Source organism: Cnephaeus nilssonii (assembly GCF_951640355.1).
Source record: "Cnephaeus nilssonii genome assembly, chromosome: 10".
Taxonomy (NCBI): domain Eukaryota; kingdom Metazoa; phylum Chordata; class Mammalia; order Chiroptera; family Vespertilionidae; genus Cnephaeus; species Cnephaeus nilssonii.
In genome coordinates this window covers 29,142,152-29,166,167 of record NC_137081.1, presented here as the reverse complement: position 1 = coordinate 29,166,167, position 24,016 = coordinate 29,142,152, and the positions used below count along the sequence as shown (strand labels likewise).

Sequence of the window (24,016 nt, the reverse complement as noted above, 5' to 3'; positions counted from 1 at the left end):
AATAATGTGACAGTTGTATTTTAAGAAGCAGTTAATTTCAAATATTAAAGTTTGATTGGCTTTTACAAACAAGCCTGATTCCAAAGTTTGCATTTCATCCTGGGGAGCCAGGACCCTCCCTGGGGGTGGGGGGCAAGCAGCCCTTGGACCAAGGCAGCGGCCTGCAGTGAGCACTAGAAATGGAAGCTGAGAAGACCGAGAGCACTTGAAGTGGTTGATCATTTTTTCTTTGTTTCAGTGTGAATAAAGGTTCATTTAGTTTTGGTTTTGGACCTCTGCCTTACCCACAGAGATTCCCGTTAGATTTTTCCGTAGTAAGGCAGCCTGTTCAAGCAGCGTCGCATCAGGATTTTGGACCATAAAGGTTGCAAGGGAGTCAGATAGAATTTTTAATTTGCTACATTGACTATTACAGAAAGAATCGATGATCAGATAGCGGTCCCAGGACTTTCGTAAAGACTGGAGCATAAATGAAATCTGTCTTGGTCAGATAAAGGAAACCCTCTCACCCCACTGAGCTGACAGTCAACTGAATTAAAGAATTTAATTTGGGGAGGGAACGGATTGGGAACAGGGACAATCTGTAATTCATTCTTTCTTGATAAGCCCCGGAAGCAGCACTGGTGGTGGTGTTCGTGGCCTGGGGAAGGGCATGGTTTATAATGAGGCTTGCTACCGAAGTTGGTTTGGGTCTCTGTGCTCAGGGCAGCTCCTGGCTGAGGTTAAAGCTGCTCCGTGCTCCACTGAGGCTGTTAGCTTGAGCAGAAGGCCAGGGAAGTGTGTTCCTGTCACCACCAGCTTTCTTGTATGGGTTCCTTGTTTCTCTTTGCTACCTTGTCCTTCCTGTTCCCTCATATTTGCTGGTACCACATGCAGGTCACTTGTTTTCCTTCCCCTCCAAAATTTATTGAGCACCTACTGTGAGCCAGGTACCTGCTTGGTGCTGACGATAGAGCAATAAAATGAAACAAAATCGTTGCCCTCATGAATCTTATGTTTTAGTGGGTTGACAGGTAATAAATAATTCTGCAAATAAATAGAAAACTACAACTGTGATAAGCACACTGTGCTATGATGTAGTTGATAATAAAAACCTGACATATCCTTGGGGCAGGGGAGATCACTATCTTGAAGAAAGATGATTAGGCTGAGATATTAACTAGGGAACAGGGAAACCCTTGCAGGCAGAAGGCTAGAACTGCATGTGCAAAGGCCCTGTGGCTAGACAGAGTACACAATGTCATAATATTGGAGGAACTAAAACAAGGGCGAGAGAGGTGGAGAGGTGTGTATGTGTGGGGGGGAAGTAGCCTGGGCCAGCCTTGCCTGGCTGTGGAGCCACATTAAGATTCTGTTGGCAATGGGGAGCTACTGAGGGGAAGGAACTGATAAACATATTCCTCCTATGTCAGGTCCCTCCAGAAACATGCATTTTAACTTGGCAGAAAAGAAGTCATCCTTACAGCTGTTTCTCTGCCTGGCTGCCAGACACCTAGGGCATTGGTGAACTCCCACTGGTGTTTGTGGTCACACCCCCAGAGATTCAGATTCACTGGGTCAGGTTAGAGCCTATATAGCAGTTTATGATATAAACTGTAGGTAATTCTGTCTTACTGCCAATGCTAGGCATTTATGAGCCAGAGCGGAGAGGGGCTGAGTGGTGGGGACTATTTTGAAGCTCCAGAAAGTGGAGCAGATAGGTAAGGCTGCCCCTGAGCATCTTGAGGACTGAGGCCCAGGGTATGACTATGCTAGTGATGAGAATGCTAATATGAGCCAGAAATAGCCTGACCAATCAGGCTGAATCCCAGTCCGCCTCGCCATTCCTCCCAATTGTTCTCTCTCCAATCATAGCACACCCCTGGGGATTCATTGCAGTGCATTGGCTGCTTCTATTTTTAGTGCAGTAAATACCTGCTCTGAAGAAGAAAGGTGTTATGCATAATTGAAGAAGCACATGCATCTCAAATTAGAAACCTCAACAAACACTTGTAAATTCAGGCAACGGTCTTTCATATGACCTTGAAGTTACCAGACAGTCTTGTCGGTGGCTACTTAAATGTGAGATTTTGAAACAAAGAGATGTCACAGAACAAAGGCAATTGACAAATCGTATTTACAATGCTTGCAACAGCCAGGAAGGTAAACATGTTAATCAACAGCTTTTCATGTTAGCTCATCAGAAGGCCCAATTCTCTGACTGCCTAATGTTTATAAAGTCATCCATAGCCCAATTAGCTGTGTGTTTATAATCTCCCATTACCCTCACATCAACACAGAGAAATGATGAATTATTTTGCATTCATAGTAATGCCATTAATCAGGATGCATTCATTGGGTAGTAAGGACTGGCAGTGGTGGGCAGTTGTATTTGAGGTCTACAGGAATTTAGCAATTGATTGACTAGTACTTGATGAGTTGAAAATGTACTAATGGAAGATCAAGTGATACAATTCCAACTGATTATGAAAAGGTGACAAATAGACATTGAAAATGAGATTAAACAAATGAAGAATTTCCACTAGTAGTGAGCCAACAAAATTTCAAAGGAAAGTGCAAATTTATTTTTATATTCTACCAATAAGAACTGGCATTAAAAAAATACTATATGTCCAATTAGGATGTAGTTTTCATAAGCAATGAGAAAGGGCTTCTTTTTTTTCTAAATGGAGATTACCTAAGGTCAGAAATGGGCATATAGAGCGATTTGACAGGCCTACTTTTAAGTTTTATTTAAAAAAAGGGATTTTATAATTTGAATATTTTTATACCACTAAGCCCATTGTATTGCATTATATTGACCAGTGCCTCTTGAATTAACTGCTTGTTATATGTTTTAAAAATGTCTTTTAATTGTATGAATTGTCATTATACCTCATTTATTCACACACACACAGATATTTTATAACTTAGGCATGAATTGTTCAAAGTGGCAGATAATAAGAGTTATACTATTATGAATGCATGGTGTAATTTTATTTGGACGTTATTTTTAACCTTTTATTGAATTTATTAGGGTGACATTGGTTAACGAAATTATACAGGTTTCAGCAGCACAATTCCACATCATCTGTACACTGTATTGCGTGCTCACCACCCTAAGTCGTCTCCTTCTCTCACCATTTATCACCCCTATGCTCTCCTTCTACCCAACCCCTTCTGACAATCATCACACTGTGTGAACATTATTTTTAAATTTTAGCAATAATTTTTAAGAGCAGCAATAATTTTTTTTAATTCCATTTCAGAGGCTAGACAGGAGAGGGGCTGAGTTAGAGGACCCTCTAAATGACCTCCTTGCTTGCATACCAGCACTACATTTTTCTCAGGGGACGGACGTACTTCCAGAGCCTTTTCCTAAGACCAACACCAGTGTAAGATCCAGTTATGTTCCACTTTAAACAGGTGTTGGTTTTTTATTTTGATGTTAGTGATGATAATGATGGTGATGACAGTGGAGATGATGGTGGTGATCATGATGATGTTGATGGCTGTGGTGGTGGTGGTGATGATGAGGGTAATGGTGATGATGGGGGTGCTGATGAGGATGATATAGTGGTGATAATAATAGTGGTGATGAGGATGGGAGTGATGGTGGTGGTGGGGTGATGATGGTGGTGATGACAGGAGTTATGATAATCGGATAATGTTGTTGGTGCTGATGATAACAGTGATGGTGAAGATGGAGGTGCTGATGATGATGATGATGATGATGATGATATAGTGGTAATGAGGATGGGAGTGATGATGGTGATGGTGGGGTGATGATGGTGTTAATCATGATTATGGTGGTGATGATAGGGGTTATGATAATGGGGTGATGGTGGTGGTGATGATGGCTGCTATTAAAGGAGTGTTTGTGTATAACTTTTGACTCTCCTAAAACTTCAGTTGTTTCTCAGTATTCATGGAGGATTAGTTCCAGGAATCCCCATGGAGATAAAAATCCAAGGAAGTTCAAGTCCCTTATATAAAATGGCATAGAACAATGCGTACAGTCAGCCTTCCACATCCAGAGAGTCCCAACTGTGGATGTGAAACTCAGGGATTCAGAGGGCCAGCTGTCTATTTATTGAAAAATATCTGTATGTAAATGGACCCATGCAGCTCAAATCCATGTTATTCAAGGCTGAACTGTACTGAACGTGTAGTACTTTTCAGTCACTTGGCTAGGCGTAACCTACCTGATGACTTAACTGAGTGACATTGATAGAGGTATCTGCACTGTTGCTGTTATGTGCCATTGTGTTTTTCAATTCAAAAGCATCATTGGCCATAGCTTACTCCAAACATCCCAGGAAATGAGATATTCTGTATGAGAAAATTTTGCAAAAATCAATTTACTACCTTAAGTATCACAACTTAAAAGCAAGCAAGCAACAAAATCCAGCCTTTACATGGAAATTTAAAGTAAGATTCGTTAGAAAAAGTAAAAAGACTCTGAATGAGATCCGGGAGGGTTGGTGTGGCCAGGCACATTCTTCAGCAAATGAGGCATCATTCCGTTAGTACATGGTGTAGTGACAGCGTTTTTAGTGCTCATTTAATTTTTCTCCTTAACTCCTGCTCTGCCAGCATTCTGCATATGTGCACTGTGGGGATAGCTGCATTCTTTACAAAGTGGGGGTGCATTAGTAAGCCTCGTTTTATATCATGTTGCCCTGGACTTGGTCTACATTCAGGCTTGCTCCCTGCCTCAAGGTTGTTTCTGTGTTGTGTTTTTTTTTTTTGTCTCTGGCTTGGCATTGTCAAAAGATGATTTATTTATCTGGTTTTGTTCCCCAAACCACAAGTATTGAGTCACAGATCCACAGGGATCTGACTGGCTTATTAAGCTTTGCACTAACCTTCATCCTACCTTCTAACGAGTGGGCATGGGGGGGGGGCGGGTGCCTACCAGTGGGAGCTGGAATCTGTGCTATTTCACACTTCTCATGCCTATCTCGTGCCAGCCATGGGACTGTCCCAACTATGGACAGTTTTTATAGGTTATAGGTTTGTGCCAGATGACTCGCCAGTCCTAATAGGAAGACTAGGCAGTCTGTTTCCAACACCTACTGCTCAAGTATTTACAGCCAGAATTTTTATTTTGCATGTATGCTTTCCCTTTAACAGGAAAGAAAATGGTCTTTAGCCAAACCACTGAGGTGAGAAATGCAAATCTCATTTGCTATTAATCCCAATGAGGTAGTAACGACAAAGTCCATTTAAGACTCTTTAGTGTTAATATTAAAGAAGACAAGTGGTAAAATCAACAGTTAATGGCCTGGAGCCAGCCATCTCTGCTCTAGCTGATGCTTGACCACACCACTGCATTCCAGAGATAATGACTGGACCCCTCTCAGGGCTCTCAGCTTCTCATTGGCCCCAAGGGAAGTGAGTTTGGCCAAGTCACTGTTTTAAAAGGACCGTAATGATGGCAGAACATTTTATTACTGTGTTAATGAGCACAGTGTGGGGTGTGGACCAGGCAGAGTCTTTGTGTGTGAGTTAGGGGAGGGTGGTGGGCGGGGGGGGGGGGGGGGGGCGCAGAGGAGAGAAGGATTTAGAGGAGGGAGAAGGAAACCCAACTTTTATTTGTCCTCATAACCAGTTACTCCAGAGTGTTAACGGATTCCTGGGTAAACTTTGGAGAAAGTTTGCCTTCATTACAGTTTTAAAACTCATTAGGGAAATCACCCAGTTGTGTAGCAAGTAGAAGGGGTCTTCAAAGCCATATCTTCCCTCCTCCATCCCTCCCTCTTTCTTTCCTTCTGAAGTTTGAGTTGAACTGTATAGAGGCTTGGAGACTTTCTTTGCATGGGCCTCAGTCTCCCACTTGTAGTTCTTTATGTCCTTCATGATGCAGAAGTCTTATCTTTCCTTATCAATCCCACAATGGAAAAATCATATAGGCATTTCTATTGTAGCTATTTTTTCTAGTATGATTCTGTAAGGGCTGACAACCATGCAAAACTAAGTTTATGTTGGCCGGTAAAGCTTGTTTCTGGGCCCTGTTCTCTCTCTCTCTCTCTCTCTCTCTCTCTCTCTCTCTCTCCCCTCCCCTCCCCTCCCCTCCCCTCCCCTCCCCTCCCCTCCCCTCTCCTCTCCTCCCCTCCCCTCTCCTCTCCTCCCCTCCCCTCCCCTCCCCTCCCCTCCCCTCCCCTCCCCTCCCCTCCCCTCTCCTCTCCTCCCCTCCCCTCTCCTCTCCTCCCCTCCCCTCTCCTCCCCTCCCCTCCCCTCCCCTCCCCTCCCCTCCCCTCCCCTCCCCTCCCCTCTCCTCTCCTCCCCTCCCCTCTCCTCTCCTCCCCTCCCCTCTCCTCCCCTCCCCTCCCCTCCCCTCCCCTCCCCTCCCCTCCCCTCCCCTCCCCTCTCCTCTCCTCCCCTCCCCTCTCCTCTCCTCCCCTCCCCTCCCCTCCCCTCCCCTCCCCTCCCCTCCCCTCCCCTCCCCTCCCCTCCCCTCCCCTCCCCTCTCCTCTCCTCTCCCTAATTCACTCTCCCTGTCCCATTGATTTAATACCTCTATATTTAGATGAGACCCAAATTGAAAGTGTCAGCCCTAACATTTATAACTATACCTGTCCTACATCTGCCCACCAACTTGACTGCTCCATTTCAGGAGAGGTCTCATCAGTGTCTCAAATTTAATATGTTCACAATGGAAATTTTGATTCACATGCCTACCACCACCACCCACAAAGTTGTTTATACTATCTATGTGTGATTTCTTCCTTTCTCTCCTATCCCATATACAAAAATCTTCTTGGTTATTGTTCCAAAATGTGATCTTTAAAAAAGCATAAATCATGTGTTATCCCCTTGTTTAAAACCCTTCAGTGGATTTCCATTGCACTTGGCATGGAATCCAAATCTTTACTAAGGTTCATGAGACCACTCTGTGATCAGGTTTCTCCTGCCTCTCTATCCTCATCAAGATGCTGGCCATTGACACACTGATGTCCTCATCCATCTGACATGCTGACCTCCTCAGCTCTTTCCTTGGCACTTTCTCAGCTTTCAGTGTTCAACCTAAAATCTGCCTCCTGCTTGGGAACTCAATAAACAATGGCTGAATGTTGAATGAATGAGGTCAACTCTCCCTCCATCCACATACTTTTCCCCACCTCACCCCATGGAATGCATGGTCTCTCCATTTAGGGTGACTCAGTATATCAATCTCATAATCAGAATTATAGACTTTAACTGCACAAGTATGATTTAAACAAATGTTTATTCATAATGACTTTCAAAGAACTCTAATTTTACATTTGTTGTGGTTGCAATGAAGAATATACGGCCCAGAAAATGAGAAGAAGATAAAATGTCTCTTTGATAAAAGGTGTAAGAGTCCCTGAAACATTTGATGGAAAGCCATCATTTTCTTTTCTCCATTTCTGCTTCACTTGTTTTCTGTGTGAGCGTTTCCTTTCCTTCGTCTCATGCAGTTCCTAACCTGTGATTTTGTTTTCTTTTTCCTTTTCTTGGCCTAGTCTTCCTTCCTCCCTTTCTCTCCTCCCTCTTTCCTCTCCTTTCTTTTATAAATCTCCTTCTTTTATTTCCCCTTCTTGCTTTTAACTTAAATCAGGCCTTAGTTGGAGCAAGTTCATAGGCCTGTGTGACGTCAGTGCCTTGGATTTTGAAAAGACTATAGAAAATGCAGGTGTTGCCAAAGCCCGCTCTAAAATGTCTCTGCAGACAAAACCAGAGTGTCATCCTCAGAGACTCCAGTGGAGGGTGAGGAAGCTTTTCTATCCAGTCCTGGATCAGGAATTATGTTGTACATATTGATATCACACCATTAAGGAGGAAAGAAATAATGACCATTTGCTTTGCATTTCTTATAAGTGTGTTAGAAGTGTCCATGGTATGAGTACTGTGTCTCTCCCTCCCCCCTCCAAAAAAAAAATCACACTGACTTTCAACAACTCTCAAATGACCACGAAACCAGCCTCAAATAACTTCTTTTGTAAAACATGAATTCTTTTTCACTCTGATTCTTTCCGCTGTCCCTTTGTAAAGGGCACAGCTCCTGATTTTGGCATGAGGCATTTCCCAGGGGCTACTTGACTCCCTCCCCTAGCTGCAGGCTGATGAAAGTTAAATTGGACAGTATTACTTTTCACGATGAGGAAGTCCAAGCCTTTTCCCTTAGACATGGTCAAAGAGAGGTGCGAACAACTTACTGAAATTATACTGTGACCTGGAAGGAGTCAACAGGTGCTGATCTCATCATGTGAGCAGTAGATTGCCCAAAATAGCATGCTTATCCTGTTGACTCACTTTGGGAGATTAGGTGACATAATTAGGAATTACATAGGAGTGTGTGACACACTGTTGCAAAGATTGATTTCTTTAATCGTTTATTAAGGAACTTTAGGGCCAAAATACTCACAGTTGTATTAAGCAAATAAAGCTAATATAGAAACCTTTAGCAGAGTTGTGTCCAAGAACTTCTGAGACCTGTGAAGAAGAGGGAATATCAATACTGTCTAAATAATCAGAGTTGGCAGAACGTTCAGAAATAGATGCATAAAATGTGCTTTCAGAGGCTCACCTAGATGCCTCTGATTCAGGGTGGTTGTTACCTTAATATTACTTGCATGATTTAGATTAGCTTTTCTGCCAGACCAGTGGTTCTTAACTGGAAGCATGTGTCAGAATTATTTAGGAAGTCTTTTTCAAAAAACATGCCTGTCAGGGGCCCATCCCAGATGATTGGTTCTGAATCATTTGTGTTGGAGCCCAGAAACATGTGCTTGGAAAAAGCCCCTGTAAAATTATGTAGCTTCTGCTTTCAAAACAGTCCAAGGCCCACTACTCTGGACTGAACGTTGGTGTGGCAGAAACCAGGGGTGACTCATCTTTGTAACCTTAGCATTTAATATGGCCCCTAGTTTGTAGATGGGAGCTCAGTAAATGGTCATTGAGATAATGGAAGCAAATTATCTAGAAAACTACACCATGTATATTTTTAACTGTGCATTCATTTGCATTTCTACCAGCTAAGTGCATTTAATAGCTGAATAGAATTTAAAAAATAACCTTTGGAGGGAGGTCTCTTCAACAGAATTACAAAGTATTATGTGGTCTAAATGCTTAGAAAGTGAACAGATGATGTAGATTTCAATCATAATGCGAAAGTAGAGAACATAGCAAGGGTATGAAAAACACCTTTATAATTACCGATATCTGATTGACCTCTATTATTTTATGTGTAAAAATGTCTTTTCGAATAAGAACTCTGATAGCATCCCAACATTGTACCAGACTCTGTGTCCCTATCAAGGCTAATCACAAATTGATAGGCACACATTTCCTTAGAAAACGGGGATCTATGCATTCAAATAATTGCTGTTCTTCTATGTTGGATGACAAGACATTCTGGAAACTCCTCTTCAGGAATTACCTTTGCTGCTCTGTCATATATAGAGTGTCCCCCAATAATGTATACACACTTTGAATGATTATAAAGTCGGTATTTATTAACATACAGTTCATTTTCAAAATTTAAAAGAATCCGTAGACATGAATAATTTTTTTTTGTCAATGCCTGTTTTCAAACTGATGACCGTTCAGGTCCAGGCACTGCTGATAACATGAAGCAATGAAATCGCAAACATCAAGAATCATTTTGTTCAGTATTTGTGCACTCTCAATTAGTCAACTGTTGCTGGTTTTGTACCATAAACTTTATCTTTCATGTATCCCCATAAAAAAGTCTAATGAATAAATTTCCTTTGTTCAAGCTTAGTCTGGCTTCACCTATTATTTCAAATCAGTTAAACCTGAAAAGGAGTGAAAATTAAGTGAGTTATCAGCTGTTAAAGTGTGTATAAAATTTTGGGGATACCCTGTGTCCCAAAAATGTATATACATTTTGAATAATTATAAAGTCAGTCTTTGTACTTCAACTGCATTTTCAAGCTTCCAATAGCATGAATTTCTTTTGTTCAAAGCTTACTCTGGCTGAAAAGAAACATCAATTGATCTGTTAAAGTGTGCATTCATGTTTTTGGGATACCCTGTATACACACGTATCCTGACTTCCTGCTTGCCACCTCTCTGACTTGTCCCTAGCCAACAGGAAGATTTGGTAAAGGTGGTATAACAAGAAACCACCCAAAACATAAACTAATCAGGGACATGGATGTGATAGTATGTACTTCAGATGGATGGGTTGAGCTCAGAGGGGGCTGGGATATTGAGGAGAAACTCATGAATAAGGTGCGATCTGAGCTAGGAGATGGAAGAAAGGGGAGTAGGCCAGACAAAGGGGGCTTCGTGGAAACGTTTACAGAGTTGGGGCAAGCAGGGCATGTGAAGGTGGCTGGGAAGAGGTGTGAGGTGTCTATCCAGTGCGGGGCCCTGATGGAGGAAGTAGACAGCTCTACAGAGGAGCTGCCTTTGCCTAAACCATCCTGTTCCTTCTGTCCTAAAGCCAGTTTACCATAAAGTTCTCAATAGGAAATCTTCGGAAGAAAGCAACTAGTCTCTGTGGATGTAAAATGTCACCCCGAGTCAGGCCTGCAGCACCAGTCTTTACCGAGACACCAAGAGACACTGGCCTCCTAATTCCAAACGAGGAGTTGAGGCATGTCTCCACTCCACTCTGACTTGCATTCATTTCCCATCATAACCTGGACACTTGTGAGTTGGATTCAATCTTCTGCTCTGTTTTGCACCAATCTTCTGCCTGTTAAAATGATCTCTTGCATTAATGTAAGACTCCACTTTGCAGATTCCTGGTGTCTGGCTATTCCTCAGGACATGAGGAACAGGCAACTGTCCTCTCACTTCATGCCTGTGTTCAATTGTAATCACAAAAGCACCCTATTTTGATCTGAGAAGAGCCCCAGTTTTGATCATAAATTCTATAGTCACCCTAATTTGGGGCTATTATCCTTACTTAACACATGAGAACTTTGGGGCTCAGAGAGGCATGACTGCCTAGAATCATTTTCACCACCTGGTCTTGAGCACTATTTATGGGTAACACAGGAGTCTTCTCCTGGATGATGGAGGTGTTAATTATAAGTGATTTATTTTGAAATTTAAAATTAAATATAAATAAGTGGATATTCTTATTAGAAAAAAAGACATTCTCAGTAAAATAATTATAACATTGATACAAAATACAGGATTTATTTCTTTATTCCAATTGGAGACTATATTTACTTCTATTTATTTCTACTCACTATCTATAAATAGCCATACTAGACAAAGATCATGGAATGATAAATATGATGCATCAATGATACTGCAAATATTCAACTACCATTGGTCCTGTATTATTAGTTGGTTAAATTGATATTGTGTAGCCAAATTGGTGATCAAGAGATATTCACTGATAAACCCAACATAGAATACCAAACTGTATTGCATGTCTGCCTGTGAAGGCACAGAGTCTGCCCAGGCAGGCTGGTAATGGGGGTATATTTAGAGCTGTGACTACCCCCGGTAACCAGGAGGCAGGAGAGTTGGGAGATGTAGGCAGGTGGCTTCCTGGGAGAAAATGGGTTTAAATCAGGGAAGTTGAATTCTAACATGCTAGAGCAGGGATGGACTTGAGAGAAAGAGTGGTCTCCAAGAGCGAGGGCAGGAGCAGAGCAGTGGGGTCTAAGGGATGAGTGAAGTGACAGTCCTTTTCATTGGCCTTGGGTTTTTCTCATGGGGGGGGGGGGGGCGGGGTGGCTGTCTGAAAGGCCTGAGGCTACTGTGTGTGCTTTATTCTTTTGCCTAACTTAACCCATTTCACCTTCGTGGCCAGACTTGAATGCTGCCTAAACTAAATCCAGAGACTTGTAAAAAGAATGTTGGTAAAATTCACATTTCCTCTTGTCCCATTTCCTTTTAGGCTTTGTGAATGATTCTGTTACTAAATCCATCGCGGCTTTGCGCTTGACCCTGGTGGTGAAGACCAGCACCTGTGCTCCAGCGGAGAGCCGTGCACGTGACTTGGAGTGCTCAGGAAAAGGGGCCTGCACCACGAAGCCAGCAGAGGTAAGGGGACACCGGTAGCCTGGAAAATATATATTGATATAAATGTATTTTAAAGAGCCCCCCACATTTCTGGTTTCAATTATATGCCAGCATGCAACACACAGATATATAAATCTCCATATGATTTCTAAAGTAATTACAATGAGTTTGTGCAGTGCTAGCCCTTCTTGCTTTGGTATGAACCAGAGTTTTCTGTGAGAAGAAGTCGTCATCATACCTGGTAGCAGAATCAAGAGAAATGGAAGGAGGGAAAGGTAAGCACAGAGTCATTTATTTCCCAGTTATTACAGAATTCCCTCCTTAGACGGTGCATTTCCCTCATACTAATAACAGTTACAGAAGTGAAAATAAGAGAAGGAATGGAGAAGAGGCAGGGACCCAAAGGCTGACATTATGTTTGACCTTTGTGGACCAGCATCGTCAACACTGTGGGGGACCTGAGTCTTGTTCCTCGTAGCTTAGGTCCCAGTGGCAGGGGTCAAGGGTCAGGCATCAGGGGCTGAGTACAGTTTCTCCTCCTCATTTTCTGGTTAGTGATGGGGTAAAGGAGTCAGACCAGAAAAGGACCAGAGCAGCCACTGAGGCCAATTGCCATCAGTCTAGGGGCTTCCTTAAGGCAACGGCAGATGGACCCCAGGCCTGCACCATGAAGCCAGCAGAGGTAAGGGGACACCGGTAGCCTGGAAAACATATATTGATATAAATGTGTTTTAAAAAGCCCCTCACATTTCCGGTTTCAATTATATGCCAGTAGGCAACACAATCTCCATATGATTTCTAAATGAGCGCCAGGAGTGAGAGACCCTAACCCTTACAAGGGAGCCTGTTCCACAAGGACACATCCACTACTCTTAGCACTCACTGTTTCTGGCATCCTTGCCTCCATTTCCCTCTCCCCAGTTGTACACGTATTTACATTGGAGTTCATGTTAAGTAAAGAGGGTCCCTCGATAGAAAAAGAGTGTGAGTTGTTTTAGACCAATTTTAAGGGTAGCACTGGTCAATTTTCTTTGGTGACACCTCCTTGTGGTAATGCCAGCACCTTCAGTAATAGTGGTGGGAACTTGGATAAGTGGAAGGAATGGGGTAACTGAAAAAAGGGATGTTGGGAGACATTGCTCATGCCATCTTAGAAAACCCGTGATTTTGATGTATTTTAGGTGTAATGCAATGACTCAAATATACCACTTTTTTTTCTGTAAGATATCCCCTGGAGGGAGCAGAATGCTGTCAGAACCCAAGAAAGCAGTGGGAATAATAATTTCTTCTTAATCTTAGACGAGGAACACAGACGAACCAAAGTAAAAAACAAAATCCCTGGGGGGAGGGGAGAGAGCCTGGGGTAAAGCCAGGAGGTGAAGCATGAGGTTTCCTTTACTGAACCGAGCCTTCCCTGTAGGTCCATTTCCTTCTGTCTCAGCCAACTTGGACCCAATGCTTCTCTTTCTTGAGAGGAAGCTTCATTTATCAACTTATTTTATGGGTAAAAAGGAAGGACACTAATGTTCTGTGATAGTCAAACTAGAGTACAGTAACTTGAGAAAAGATATGGAAACCATGGAAGAATGTCAGAGCTCCCCAGTGGGGCTGCAAAGAGGGGACACACGGGTCTTCCCCAAATTCATTCTTATTATCCCGAGTGAATGATTCTGGGGCCTGATTAGCCCTCAAAACGATCGTATTGGCAAAAGAGAAATGTCTTAAACAAGGAACAGAGGGCTGTTCTCAGAATTTAGGACTGACAAAGTGGTTCGGATTCCTTGTGAGCTTTCTCTTACGATGGATGACACTTCTGGGGAAACTTTTCATTCATAAAGTACTCACTGTGTTATCCTGAGGCATCATGCTGGCAGCATCCGGCATGAACGCTCTAGCTCAGAGGCTGTGCCTGGTGCTTTAGAACTGACTCATTGAAAAGGTTGTGGAAGTGGTTAGCACCTGGCAGGTAACTTGGAAAACTGAAAAAAAAAAAAAAATGACTCAAATGCCTGAGTGAGGAATTCATGCTAATTTTAGCAGATCACTGTAGAGGAAACACGTTCATTACGGGCACCAGTTCCTTTGAATAGCTGTTTACCTCTCCCTGAGATGACACCTCCTCCCTCTGCTGCCACTTCCCACGTCCACGTGGCTTCTAGAGTATGGAGCCTCTGCTGTTGTTGATTCAGTCAAAGCCCACATGTACCTTCAGTGGATTTAAGGAAATTATGGCAGTCATCTAATCTGAGACATTATAATCATCCCTGGTGACTGTAAGCAAATGATTAGGCTGAAATTACCATGTCCATTCATTGACCCACTTTGTCCTCTTGGAGAGAACAATCTGGAAGCCAGTCCTATAGTTCATAAAAAGATGGGGGGAGTTGAACTACCATTGGCAGAAGTGGAGATGCAAAGGAGGCTCACCTTTTTTGTGTCTACTTGAGTTCCAGTGGCTTCTTGTGATTGTTGCCATAATTTACTAGTCATTGACTAACAAGACTGTTATCATCAAGTTTGTTTCTTTTTACTCTTTCCAAAAATTAGAAGTTATATGGTCTAACCCTAAACTCAACGCAAAATAGAAAGAACTATATGGTAGTTTAATTTTTTACTCTTGCTAATTATTTTTGTAACTTTTTATTGGATCATCCATAAAAATAAAAGCAATTCTGTTATTACCACACTACTCTCATTTGGTAATGGGGCTTGTTTCTTTTCTGTCAGGTATACTTTGTCTAGAGGATACTTCACAGTTCTGAGTTGATGGGCGATTTGTAATAAAAGTTTAAGCTTGCTGTTCTTAGATATGGCCCCATCCTGGGAAGGTCTTTTTAAATTGTTACTATAGCACGGTAGGGAGCTACCTTTTAAAAAACTCCTTTTGTTATAACAGTTGACTGATGTTTTCTTTTCCTTATAAAATATTTGGACTGTTGGCCACTGCTTCTCTTTGAATCTTGTCACCAAGGTTGGCTGCTGCTATTTGATGATTCCTTAATTATCTGAAAGGTGTGTCAGAGAGTCACAGAGACCTCTTTGCTGGTGTGGGCCTTAAGTCTTCTTTAGATTCAATTAGGTTCCATGGACCCTGTCTCCCAAGTGCAAGAGATGTGTATTAGTCAAGGTTCTTCAGAGAAACAGAAGCAATAGGAGATATACTTATGATTTATTTTAAGGAATTGGCTCATTCTGGATCCACTCATTGTGGAGTCTCAGTGAGTTCAAAATTTGATTGGGGAGAGGCTAGTGGGCTGAAGACTCAGGAAAGAGTTTCAATTCAAGTCCAAAGGCAGTCCACTGGTGGACAAGAAAGAGCTGATGTTGCAGATGAAGTCCAAAGACTGCTGGGAGAATTCCCTCTTGCTTTGGGGAGATCAGCCTTTTGTTCTATTCAGGCCTTCAACTGATTGGATGAGGCCCACCCTCATTATGAAGTTCAATCTGCTTTACTCAAAGTTCACTGATTTAAATGTAAATATCATCCAAAAACATCCTGATAGAAACATCCAGAATAATGTTTGATCAAATATCTAGGCACCATGGCCCAGCCAAGTTGACATATAAAATTAACCACAAAATTTTCTCTCCAGTCATTGTTGTACCCTTTCTACTCAATTGTATTCCTTGCCCACAAAATTAAAGGAGTAGTTTTAAAATTTACTTTGCCTAAGATTTGCCTGAGCCCCTTGACAAAAAGTCATATTCCAGGCCCTCACTCAGATTATGATGCCTTTTTTTAGATAGATGGTGATTCTGATGCAAAAGTAGGTTGTGGACCATAATTCTGGAAATAGAGGTCTTAGGAATAGTGCTTATCATCTTCCCATTCTTGCTGATTTCATAACACAAATATGAAACATCATTTTATTCAGGGATTTGACTGTTAATAAATTCAAGGCACATGGAATTAATAAAAAAAGATAACTGCTGATAAATGGTATAATGGTTCAATACATATCCCCAAACTGTCCTATTTGTTGGCTCTGATTTATATTGATAGATAAGTGGGGTCAGGCCCCCATTCTTAAAAGGTTCCTTAGAAATCTCTCTAGCTGTAGCTTAGGAATCCATCATTCTCAGGCTATTTGGATCAGATATTAGAGCTGACTATTCAGATTGTGTTTTGAGAGAGAATTGAACTGACATCATGGCTGGGAGCCATTGATATTTCCCCTTAGAGCCTGTATCTTAATTCTGTCTCCAGGGGTTGGCCTGCACATGGGAAAGACACTAGCATGTTGGGTTCTTGAAGAGTCCTGACCTTCTGTTACCTCCCTCCCTGCTCTTAGAAGTCAAAGGCTCAAGTTCTAGAAAGTCCTAGTCTTCCTATGGCCAAGTTCTTCTGCTTGGGTTTGGTTTATGGGAAATAAATCACTGCCCTGAAGTTTTTTATTCATCACTTGTTAACATCCACTGTCCTCATTCTCCAGCCCATGTGGCCTGGGCGGGTGATACTATCCTTCCCCTCTACTTATCCTTTTTCCTGTTTCAAAAGCATGTGCCTCTGTTAGGGCTCGAAGTAAATTCTCATTTCTGAGGTTTGTTTATTTTCTATTTCATTCCCAGAGCAGAGAGAGAGGAGCATGCCTAAGCTGTGTGCATGAGCACCCTTTCCAGCTTTCAACCTGAGCTCCTCCCACAATCCCTGTAGGCGTCCCCCCACCCCCCACACACACCTCATTCCTCCCTCAGATTTCTGTAGTTTTGCACATGCTGTTCCCTCCATCTGGAATCCTTAGTTGCCACACCACTTTATCCCCACTCTCTGCCCCTGCCCTCCCACCTTCCTAACTATACTTCAGACTCAGCTCACACTCTTTTTGCTTCCGGAAGCTGTCCCTAATCCCTCAGTGCTGACTCCCTCCTCTAAAACCCTATTGCATTTTATTTTTCTTATGAGACACATGAGTATTGATGTATGCTTGTATTTCTTTACATCCATTATTATTTGTACTCACCTCACTGCAGAGTTATTGCCTGTCACATGCCTGACACTGGCTGAGGCTCTGGAGATACACATTTGGTCAGAGATGACATGGCCTTTGAGACAGAGTTGGAAGGTTGTGGGGGCAGGGTGCTGGACCAGTAAATCATGGTGATGCAGGCTGGGCTGTGGGAAAGAGTTGCAGGTGTGTCCTGTGAGCCCTGAGACAGGTTCAGCTCAGATGTGGGATCACTGGACTTCCCAGGGGAGTCTCGGGCAGGTAAGTTTCTTGATGTTGTGATCTGTGCCTGCTTCCTTCAGCATCCATTGTAACAAATAGCATGTGCTGTCCGCATGGATGATGCTGAAAAAGTGCCTATGAACCGAATGAACAAAACAAACAAAAGAACAAAAATATGATGGGAAACCAGTTCTCTGAGTGTTGAGTTAGATATATAATTTGATATGTAATTTGAGTTATATGGTAGTTAAATATGGTTGATATGTGGTTGATAAAGTAATAAGATGGAAAATAGTCTCTGTTCTGAGGTTCTCACAGACAGTGTGACCCAGAACGCTGTAGTCACCACTGAGGACCACCTTAAGCAACGTTGCCAATCCTTTCTCTCTCGTTTCAAGAGGAAGTAGGTCAATGGAATCAACGGAATCGTTGATGCCATCCTCCTGTTGGTTTGAGTCCTCTGCGAAACTCTCTCAGGCAGTAGCAGCGCGCCGGAGGGCAGGAATGGATTTCATATTCTCTCACCCATCACTTCTCTCATAGCTTATTTTTTGATTGTCCTTAGCGCGAACATAAAAGGCCCTCATGAGACCTTGGAAAAAGACTGTGACCTGGTAACACTGTGAGAAAGAAATGGGGTGGGAGGGTAGCAGAGGAAGCCCATCAAAAAATCAAAGGGCCTCACTGTATCCTAGGCACTCAGGTGTGGAGCCCTTTCCTCACAGTTCTGTCCAGTTCATTATATCTCTCAGACTTTACAAAGAGGAGACATACTCATAAGTCTGCATCAAAGACAGATAACCATCATTCTGAGATTTGAATGAGTAATTTTAGAACACGGAAAGAAGGCACTGATTAAACGATGCCTGAGAGAAGAAAAACCATTGCTTGGAACTTGGCAGGCCTGTTTTCCTTGTCTTTCCATAAAATACTTATCCTTTTGTCCTATTTTTTCAGTCCATAATTCAGTGAGCTTAGCATGAGCTGCTGGGAATGGTTTTGCCCAAGGAGGGGTCCCCTTTAGGGATCCAGAAAGCATCGTGGTGCTTTGCTCACACTCACCAAAGGAATTTATTTCACTCCTCATCTTGGATATTCATTTATTTCTGCACATTTTTTCATTCTCTCACCCAGCGTTCTGTGAGCACCTCTATGTGTCAGGCATGGAGCTTCACCCCAACAAAACACAGGGGAGGAAAACCACCTGACTCCCTGCTCTCCAGATGTTGAAAGCCAAAACACTGGCATCGGAAATCATTGAACTTGACCTTCATCTGATGCCCAAATCTCCTCTGAAACATCATCAACTTCCGTAGCCTTCCTCTAATTAAATAGTCAGTGCCCATTTGAGGTATTTCTTTCATATTTTTAGGGGGAAAGAAACCATTTAAATGGTCCCCAGCATGGACTTCTGTTTTTGACAGTTACCTCAAATATGGCTTAAAATGCAAATAGTAATAATAAAAAGTACAAATGGACTCATTTGTCTCCCTGAAGTCTGACAGATTGGAGCTTTAGTTTGATGATGGTATTTGTCTTTTCCTTCTTGACATTCTCTGAGTTTCTTAAGAATCAGCCTACCTTTGCAGCTTATCCTTCCAGTGAGGGAGTGTTAGGTCATTTAGAATGACCTGTGATGTGTAAGGGGATTGTCCAGCATAACTTCCCCCCAACTGGACAGAAACACCAAAATGGGACAAATGTGTCTTAATGACAGACAGGGTCCAGGTTCCTTCCCGGTATTAGAGGAGATCTCCCCTCCCTTTCAGAGTAGCTCCCTGCTGGCCATCTTTGTGCCTCAGTGTCTAGATGTTGGCCTCCATTCTCTGCTGGTGAGCTACAGACTCATGTGAAGACTCCTCCAGTGGATGTGGTGTTTGCACTTTTATTTACAAATATGTTTGACTTTACTTAGCCCAGTATTTTTCTGATTTTTTGGTCTCAGAACTCCCTTGCATTTTACAAAGTCATTGAGGTCCCCAAAGAACTCTTGCTTATTGGGCTCCATCTACTGATATTTATTACATTAATTTAAAACTAAGGTATTAAATATTTATTATTTATTTTAATTAATAAACCCATCACATATTATCAAAAATTACACCTTCTTTATGAAAAGTAACTATATTTTCCAAAGCAAAAAATAATTTAGTGAGAAGTAAGGCACCGTTTTCATTTTTACAAATCTCTTTAATACCTGGCTCCAAAGAAGAGAGCTGGATTTTTACATTTGCTTTTATATGTGATCTATTGTGAAGTGTTGTTTTGGTTGAAGTATAGGGAGAAAATTGAGCCTCATACAGATTTTCAGTTGGAAAGAGGAGAAGTGTTTTAATAGCCTTTGCAGATAATTGAGTATCTTGAAAATACTCCAGAACTGGACAAGCGGCAGATTCATAAAGGTTAATTGAATGTAGAATCTGAAACCATATCAATGATCTCTTGTACTCTGGTACATTAAAATCCATTGGTCTGTTCTGCATTTTGGATTTTATACCAATGAATGGTTTTTATAACATCACAGATTGGTCATTTGGAAAGTAATGGGCTTATACAGAGCTTCCAAATGTTACCTTTCATTATACAATAACCCCAGAAATCACATCATGATTAATATCACCACCAATCTCATCAAAATCGTCTTTAAGTATTGTGGGTTTGTCAAGCTCATAATGCAAGATAAATGTTTTCCAAAATTCTAATTTCTCCTTTAAGGTTTTTAAAGCTCAAATGTTATCTCTGACAACAAAAACTAGTGGTTGTTTTCTTTGAAGTGGCAGTCTTACTCTGCTCATTTGAGAGAAAGTATCTGTTGAATGGCCAATTCTGAAGAAGCCTAGTTTGCCTGTGAGTCCTTCTTTCAAGGAGAAAAGGTATTCCATGAAAAATGGGATCATTGGGTCCTGACTCAAAGAACTGCATGTGTTTGCTGAGACAATCCCTGGGCTTTGGGGAGCAGCAGGAATGCTTTATGTACCCCTCCACCACCTTCACCCCCCGACCCCCGCCGTTTTGTTACCCAGAATGTTAAAAAGATGTGCAAGGCTTGAGATTTCATCAAATTTTAATTGGCATTCCCCCCCCTGCAATCTTTTTGTTGGTTGTTGTTGCAAGCTCTTTAGATAGTAAAGAGGAGCAAGGAAATGAAAGGATTGCTTTTCAGAAAATTGGCTGCTTCCCTGGGCAGGAGGTGGGAGAATCTAGCCAGGATCTTGCTGTTGGGAGGGCAGCAATGGTGGTGGGCAGGAAGCCGGATCACAGGGGCAAGGAGAGGCTTGGGTCACCAACATGCCTTGCCCTTTTGATAAGTTTGGTACTGAGTGGAGGGAGAAAGTGGGAAACTGGGTCAAAAGGAGGGTTTTTACTCCCAGAGCAGAGATGTGCCACATTGAAATAAACAGAAGGAAAGAACTGGGGAGGGGTGTAGTTAATGGAGGAAAGTTCCAGAGAAGATGGAATCAAGAGGAGGTGTAGGAGAGAAGGTGTGGAGATCTGCAGAATAGGGAGCAAAACTCCCTTCTTTGAGGCAAGTGATGTCAGGAACCAGTCTTGACAGAGTATTAAAACAATTTAAAGAATTGAGGTGAAATTCATCTAATACAAATTTAACTCATTTTAAGGTGAACAATTCAATAGCATTCAGTACAATCACAATGCGTGTGACCACCACCTCTATCTAGTTTTCATCTCCCCAAAGGAAGCGCTGTGCCCATTCAGCAGTCACTCCCCATTCTCTTCCCAGCCCCTGGCAACATCCTTTGGCATTCTGTGCCTATGGATTTACTATTCTTGATGTTTCACATAAATGATATCATATGTGACAGTTTGCATCTGGCTACCTTCCCTTAGCACGATGTTTCGAGGTTCATTCACGTTGTAGCATGTGTCAGTACTTCATTCCTCTTAATGGTTGAGTAATATTCCATTGTGTTGATGGACAATAATTTGTTTATCCATTTATGATTGATGGACATTTGAATCGTTTCTAGCTCTTGCTATTGTGACTAGTGTTGCTGTGAACATGTGAGTACAACTATTAGTTGGAATATCTGTTTTCAGTTTTTTTGGATGTATACCTAAGGAGTGGAATTGCTGGATCATATGGCAATTCTATGTTAGCTTTTTGAGGAAATGTTAATTGTTTTTCACAGTTGCCAAAGAACCATTTTACATTCCTACCAGCAATACATGGGGATTCAAACTTCTCCATAACTCACCAACACTTGCTACTCCCCTCCCCTCCCCTCCCCTCCCCTCCCCTCCCCTCCCCTCCCCTCCCCTCCCCTCCCCTCCCCTCCCTTTCTCTTCTCTTCTTTTCTCTTCTCTTCTCTTTTCTTTTCTGACTTTTGCCACCCTAGTGTGTGTGAAGTGTTATCTGGTTGTAGTTTTGAGTTGCATTTTCCTAATGACTAATAATGTTGATCAGAGATATTTTTTTTATTTTGTTTTCTAAAAACTCATACTCTGTGCTTTATGTCTTAGGGAAATTTTTTTTTGAATTTTCCCATAAAAACTGAAGTCCTATCACCTTTGTGCAATCTTGGTTAAAGGGAAATAAATCATTGCAGACATACCGTAGTCCAGCTCCTGGGGATTGGAGATTGCTCTGCCTCTGAATGGAGGCAGGTGATTCTGTTTACCTGAGCCACCTGATACTGGTCCAGGCTAAGTCAGCACTGGAATATCTGCTCAATCCCAGGTTATTCTTTGCCTGACACCCATTTAAAAGCTTGGTTTATTTCTATGGAATGTGAGATAAGGCAGATTCAGAGAAGATGCTACTCAAATATTGCCTCCACTGGAAACTGGCCAGGAGCCCACCACCTCTGTGAGGAAGGGGTAGGACTGTCATCACCCCACACCGGTCAGACTGACCTGAGTCCCTGTAAGGGTTTCTTCCTTCTGATTGCCTTCTCCTTGTATTCCAAGAATAATCCCAAGAAACTTGGCCCAACCTCCATGTCTGTTAATCATCAGCAAGAAGGAACTTATTCGGTACTCAACTTCCTTTGACATAGGGGCATTTTTGAGGCTAAGATAAGCATTTAATTGAGCCACGAGCATTAAGCCTTTCCAACTTCACACTGGAGGATAGTTTGTAGTTTAATGATAATTCTGCAGTTGAGTAGGATATTGCCAAACCAATAAGGGAAAAAGAATCTGGCTCCAGAAGGGAATGAGCAAGCTCTCCCTGGAATACAACAGCTGTGCAGTGATGGATAAATGGAGCAAGGTTACCACAGGCCCTTGGACTGCTGCCCTGAACACAATCCACCCTCTCTCTATGACTGTACTTGGTTTCCACCCAGGTTCTGGGCAGGAAATTCGATCTGTGTCTCAACCTCAGACAGAGGTGACTATGTGACATGTGCAGTGGGATATCATGTAACGCTTGAGTGTGGAAAGAAGGGCACAGAGGACAAGGGCTGACTCCTTCTAGGAGTCAGCAGAGGCCAGCAAATGTGGAATGTTTCAAAGCTGTCCAGAATCAAAGGTCATTAATTATGGAGGACATCAGAACTGTCACTTACACATCTGTTTTTAGCACAGTCACAATATTTTGGCAGGAGACTAGGGGAAAAGGAAGCACATGAATAGAAGAAATACTGGTGGCAGCTTATACAGTAGCATTTATACATTCCACAAATAATTATGCATGTGTATTACTGTCTACATCTAGAAAAAACTTAGAAAATTTACTTTTTCTCTCTTTATTCTCTTTCCACATTATAATTTAATAAGTAAGTGCTTTCCTAACTTCAGTACCATGTTTTTTCTTTTCTTTTCTACTAACCTTTTTCATTTCTTTACATGCTTTCTTCATTGCATTTTACCTTTAGCCTTTTTCTTTGTATTCTCTGGTCTCGGTTTGATTTGGTATATATTTAAGTGCTGATAAGCAAAGTATAATAGGTAGTCGCCATTAGATGGTGTCAGTAACAGACAGTTGAATGAAATTATATAAATTAGGCAAATTAAACATTGATGCAAGAGGCATTAATGGTCAGCAGACATTAAAATATTAAAAGAATGAGCTACATATCAGGAAAGCATCAGTTGAAGTGATGATGAAGCAATCTGCTCAGGAAGTTTTGTAGGGTCTGGAATGGAAAAAGAACCTTCAGCAAGACGAATGGCAAAGGCCATGGCTAGATGGAACTTTGATTAGATTAAGGATGTGACTGTCCCACAGCCCACGGTCACAGACTGTGGGAACTTGCACTGGAATCTGGTCCCTTTTCTTTGAGCTTGAATTACTTTCATTGATTTTTCAATCATAGCCTGCTCTATTTTTAGGGTTTCTCTGAACACATGGAAGATTTTGCGGATAAAAAAGATATTATGTTGTGCTATCTAAAATGAGAAGCAGCAGCTAAAGTTGACTTTTGTCTTAGGGCTTCTTTAGGTTGCTAAAATAAATAAAAATGGAAGAAATATGGGCTCCCATATTTAGATTAGTATCATACTATACTTCCATCTTCTACCATAAGAACATTTCATTGCGCAATCTAATAGAATATACCCCATTAAATTCTGCTCGGTTTAAATTTCCAGGATGATAAGGAGACAACAGTTTCATTGCTGCATCCTGGTAGAAAGAATATTCTCCTCAGTAGGGCCCTGTGACAGGGACATTTTCTTCACTCCTGTTATTGGATGGGGATATTGAGGCTCTCAGGCATTAAGTGTCATGATTTTAGTGAGGGTTGAAATTTTGAAACTTGATAGTACTTCCAAAAGGTACTAACTTTTAGTTTTGTGTAGATCAGTAAGAAAGCATATGAAGCCCTTATTATTTTTGTCATCTTGTTGGAGAGAGAAGTCAAGTCTACAACAAATATCTCTGTGTTTAAAGATAGCTGTTCTTGTACTTGGTCCAGACAATGTCA

General features: G+C 41.9%; 1 protein-coding gene across 1 annotated transcript in view; it reads left to right on the top strand.

Annotated features, from left to right (window-relative positions):
* DNER (delta/notch like EGF repeat containing) overlaps positions 1-24,016 on the top strand; it is a gene marked incomplete at both ends in the record, with an annotated part of 225,236 nt that overhangs the window by 109,357 nt on the left and 91,863 nt on the right. Inside the window, one exon of the mRNA XM_079782988.1 lies at positions 11,834-11,979. Within this exon, the coding sequence (XP_079639114.1) occupies positions 11,834-11,979 (146 nt within the window). The remainder of the gene's footprint in view (positions 1-11,833; positions 11,980-24,016) is intronic.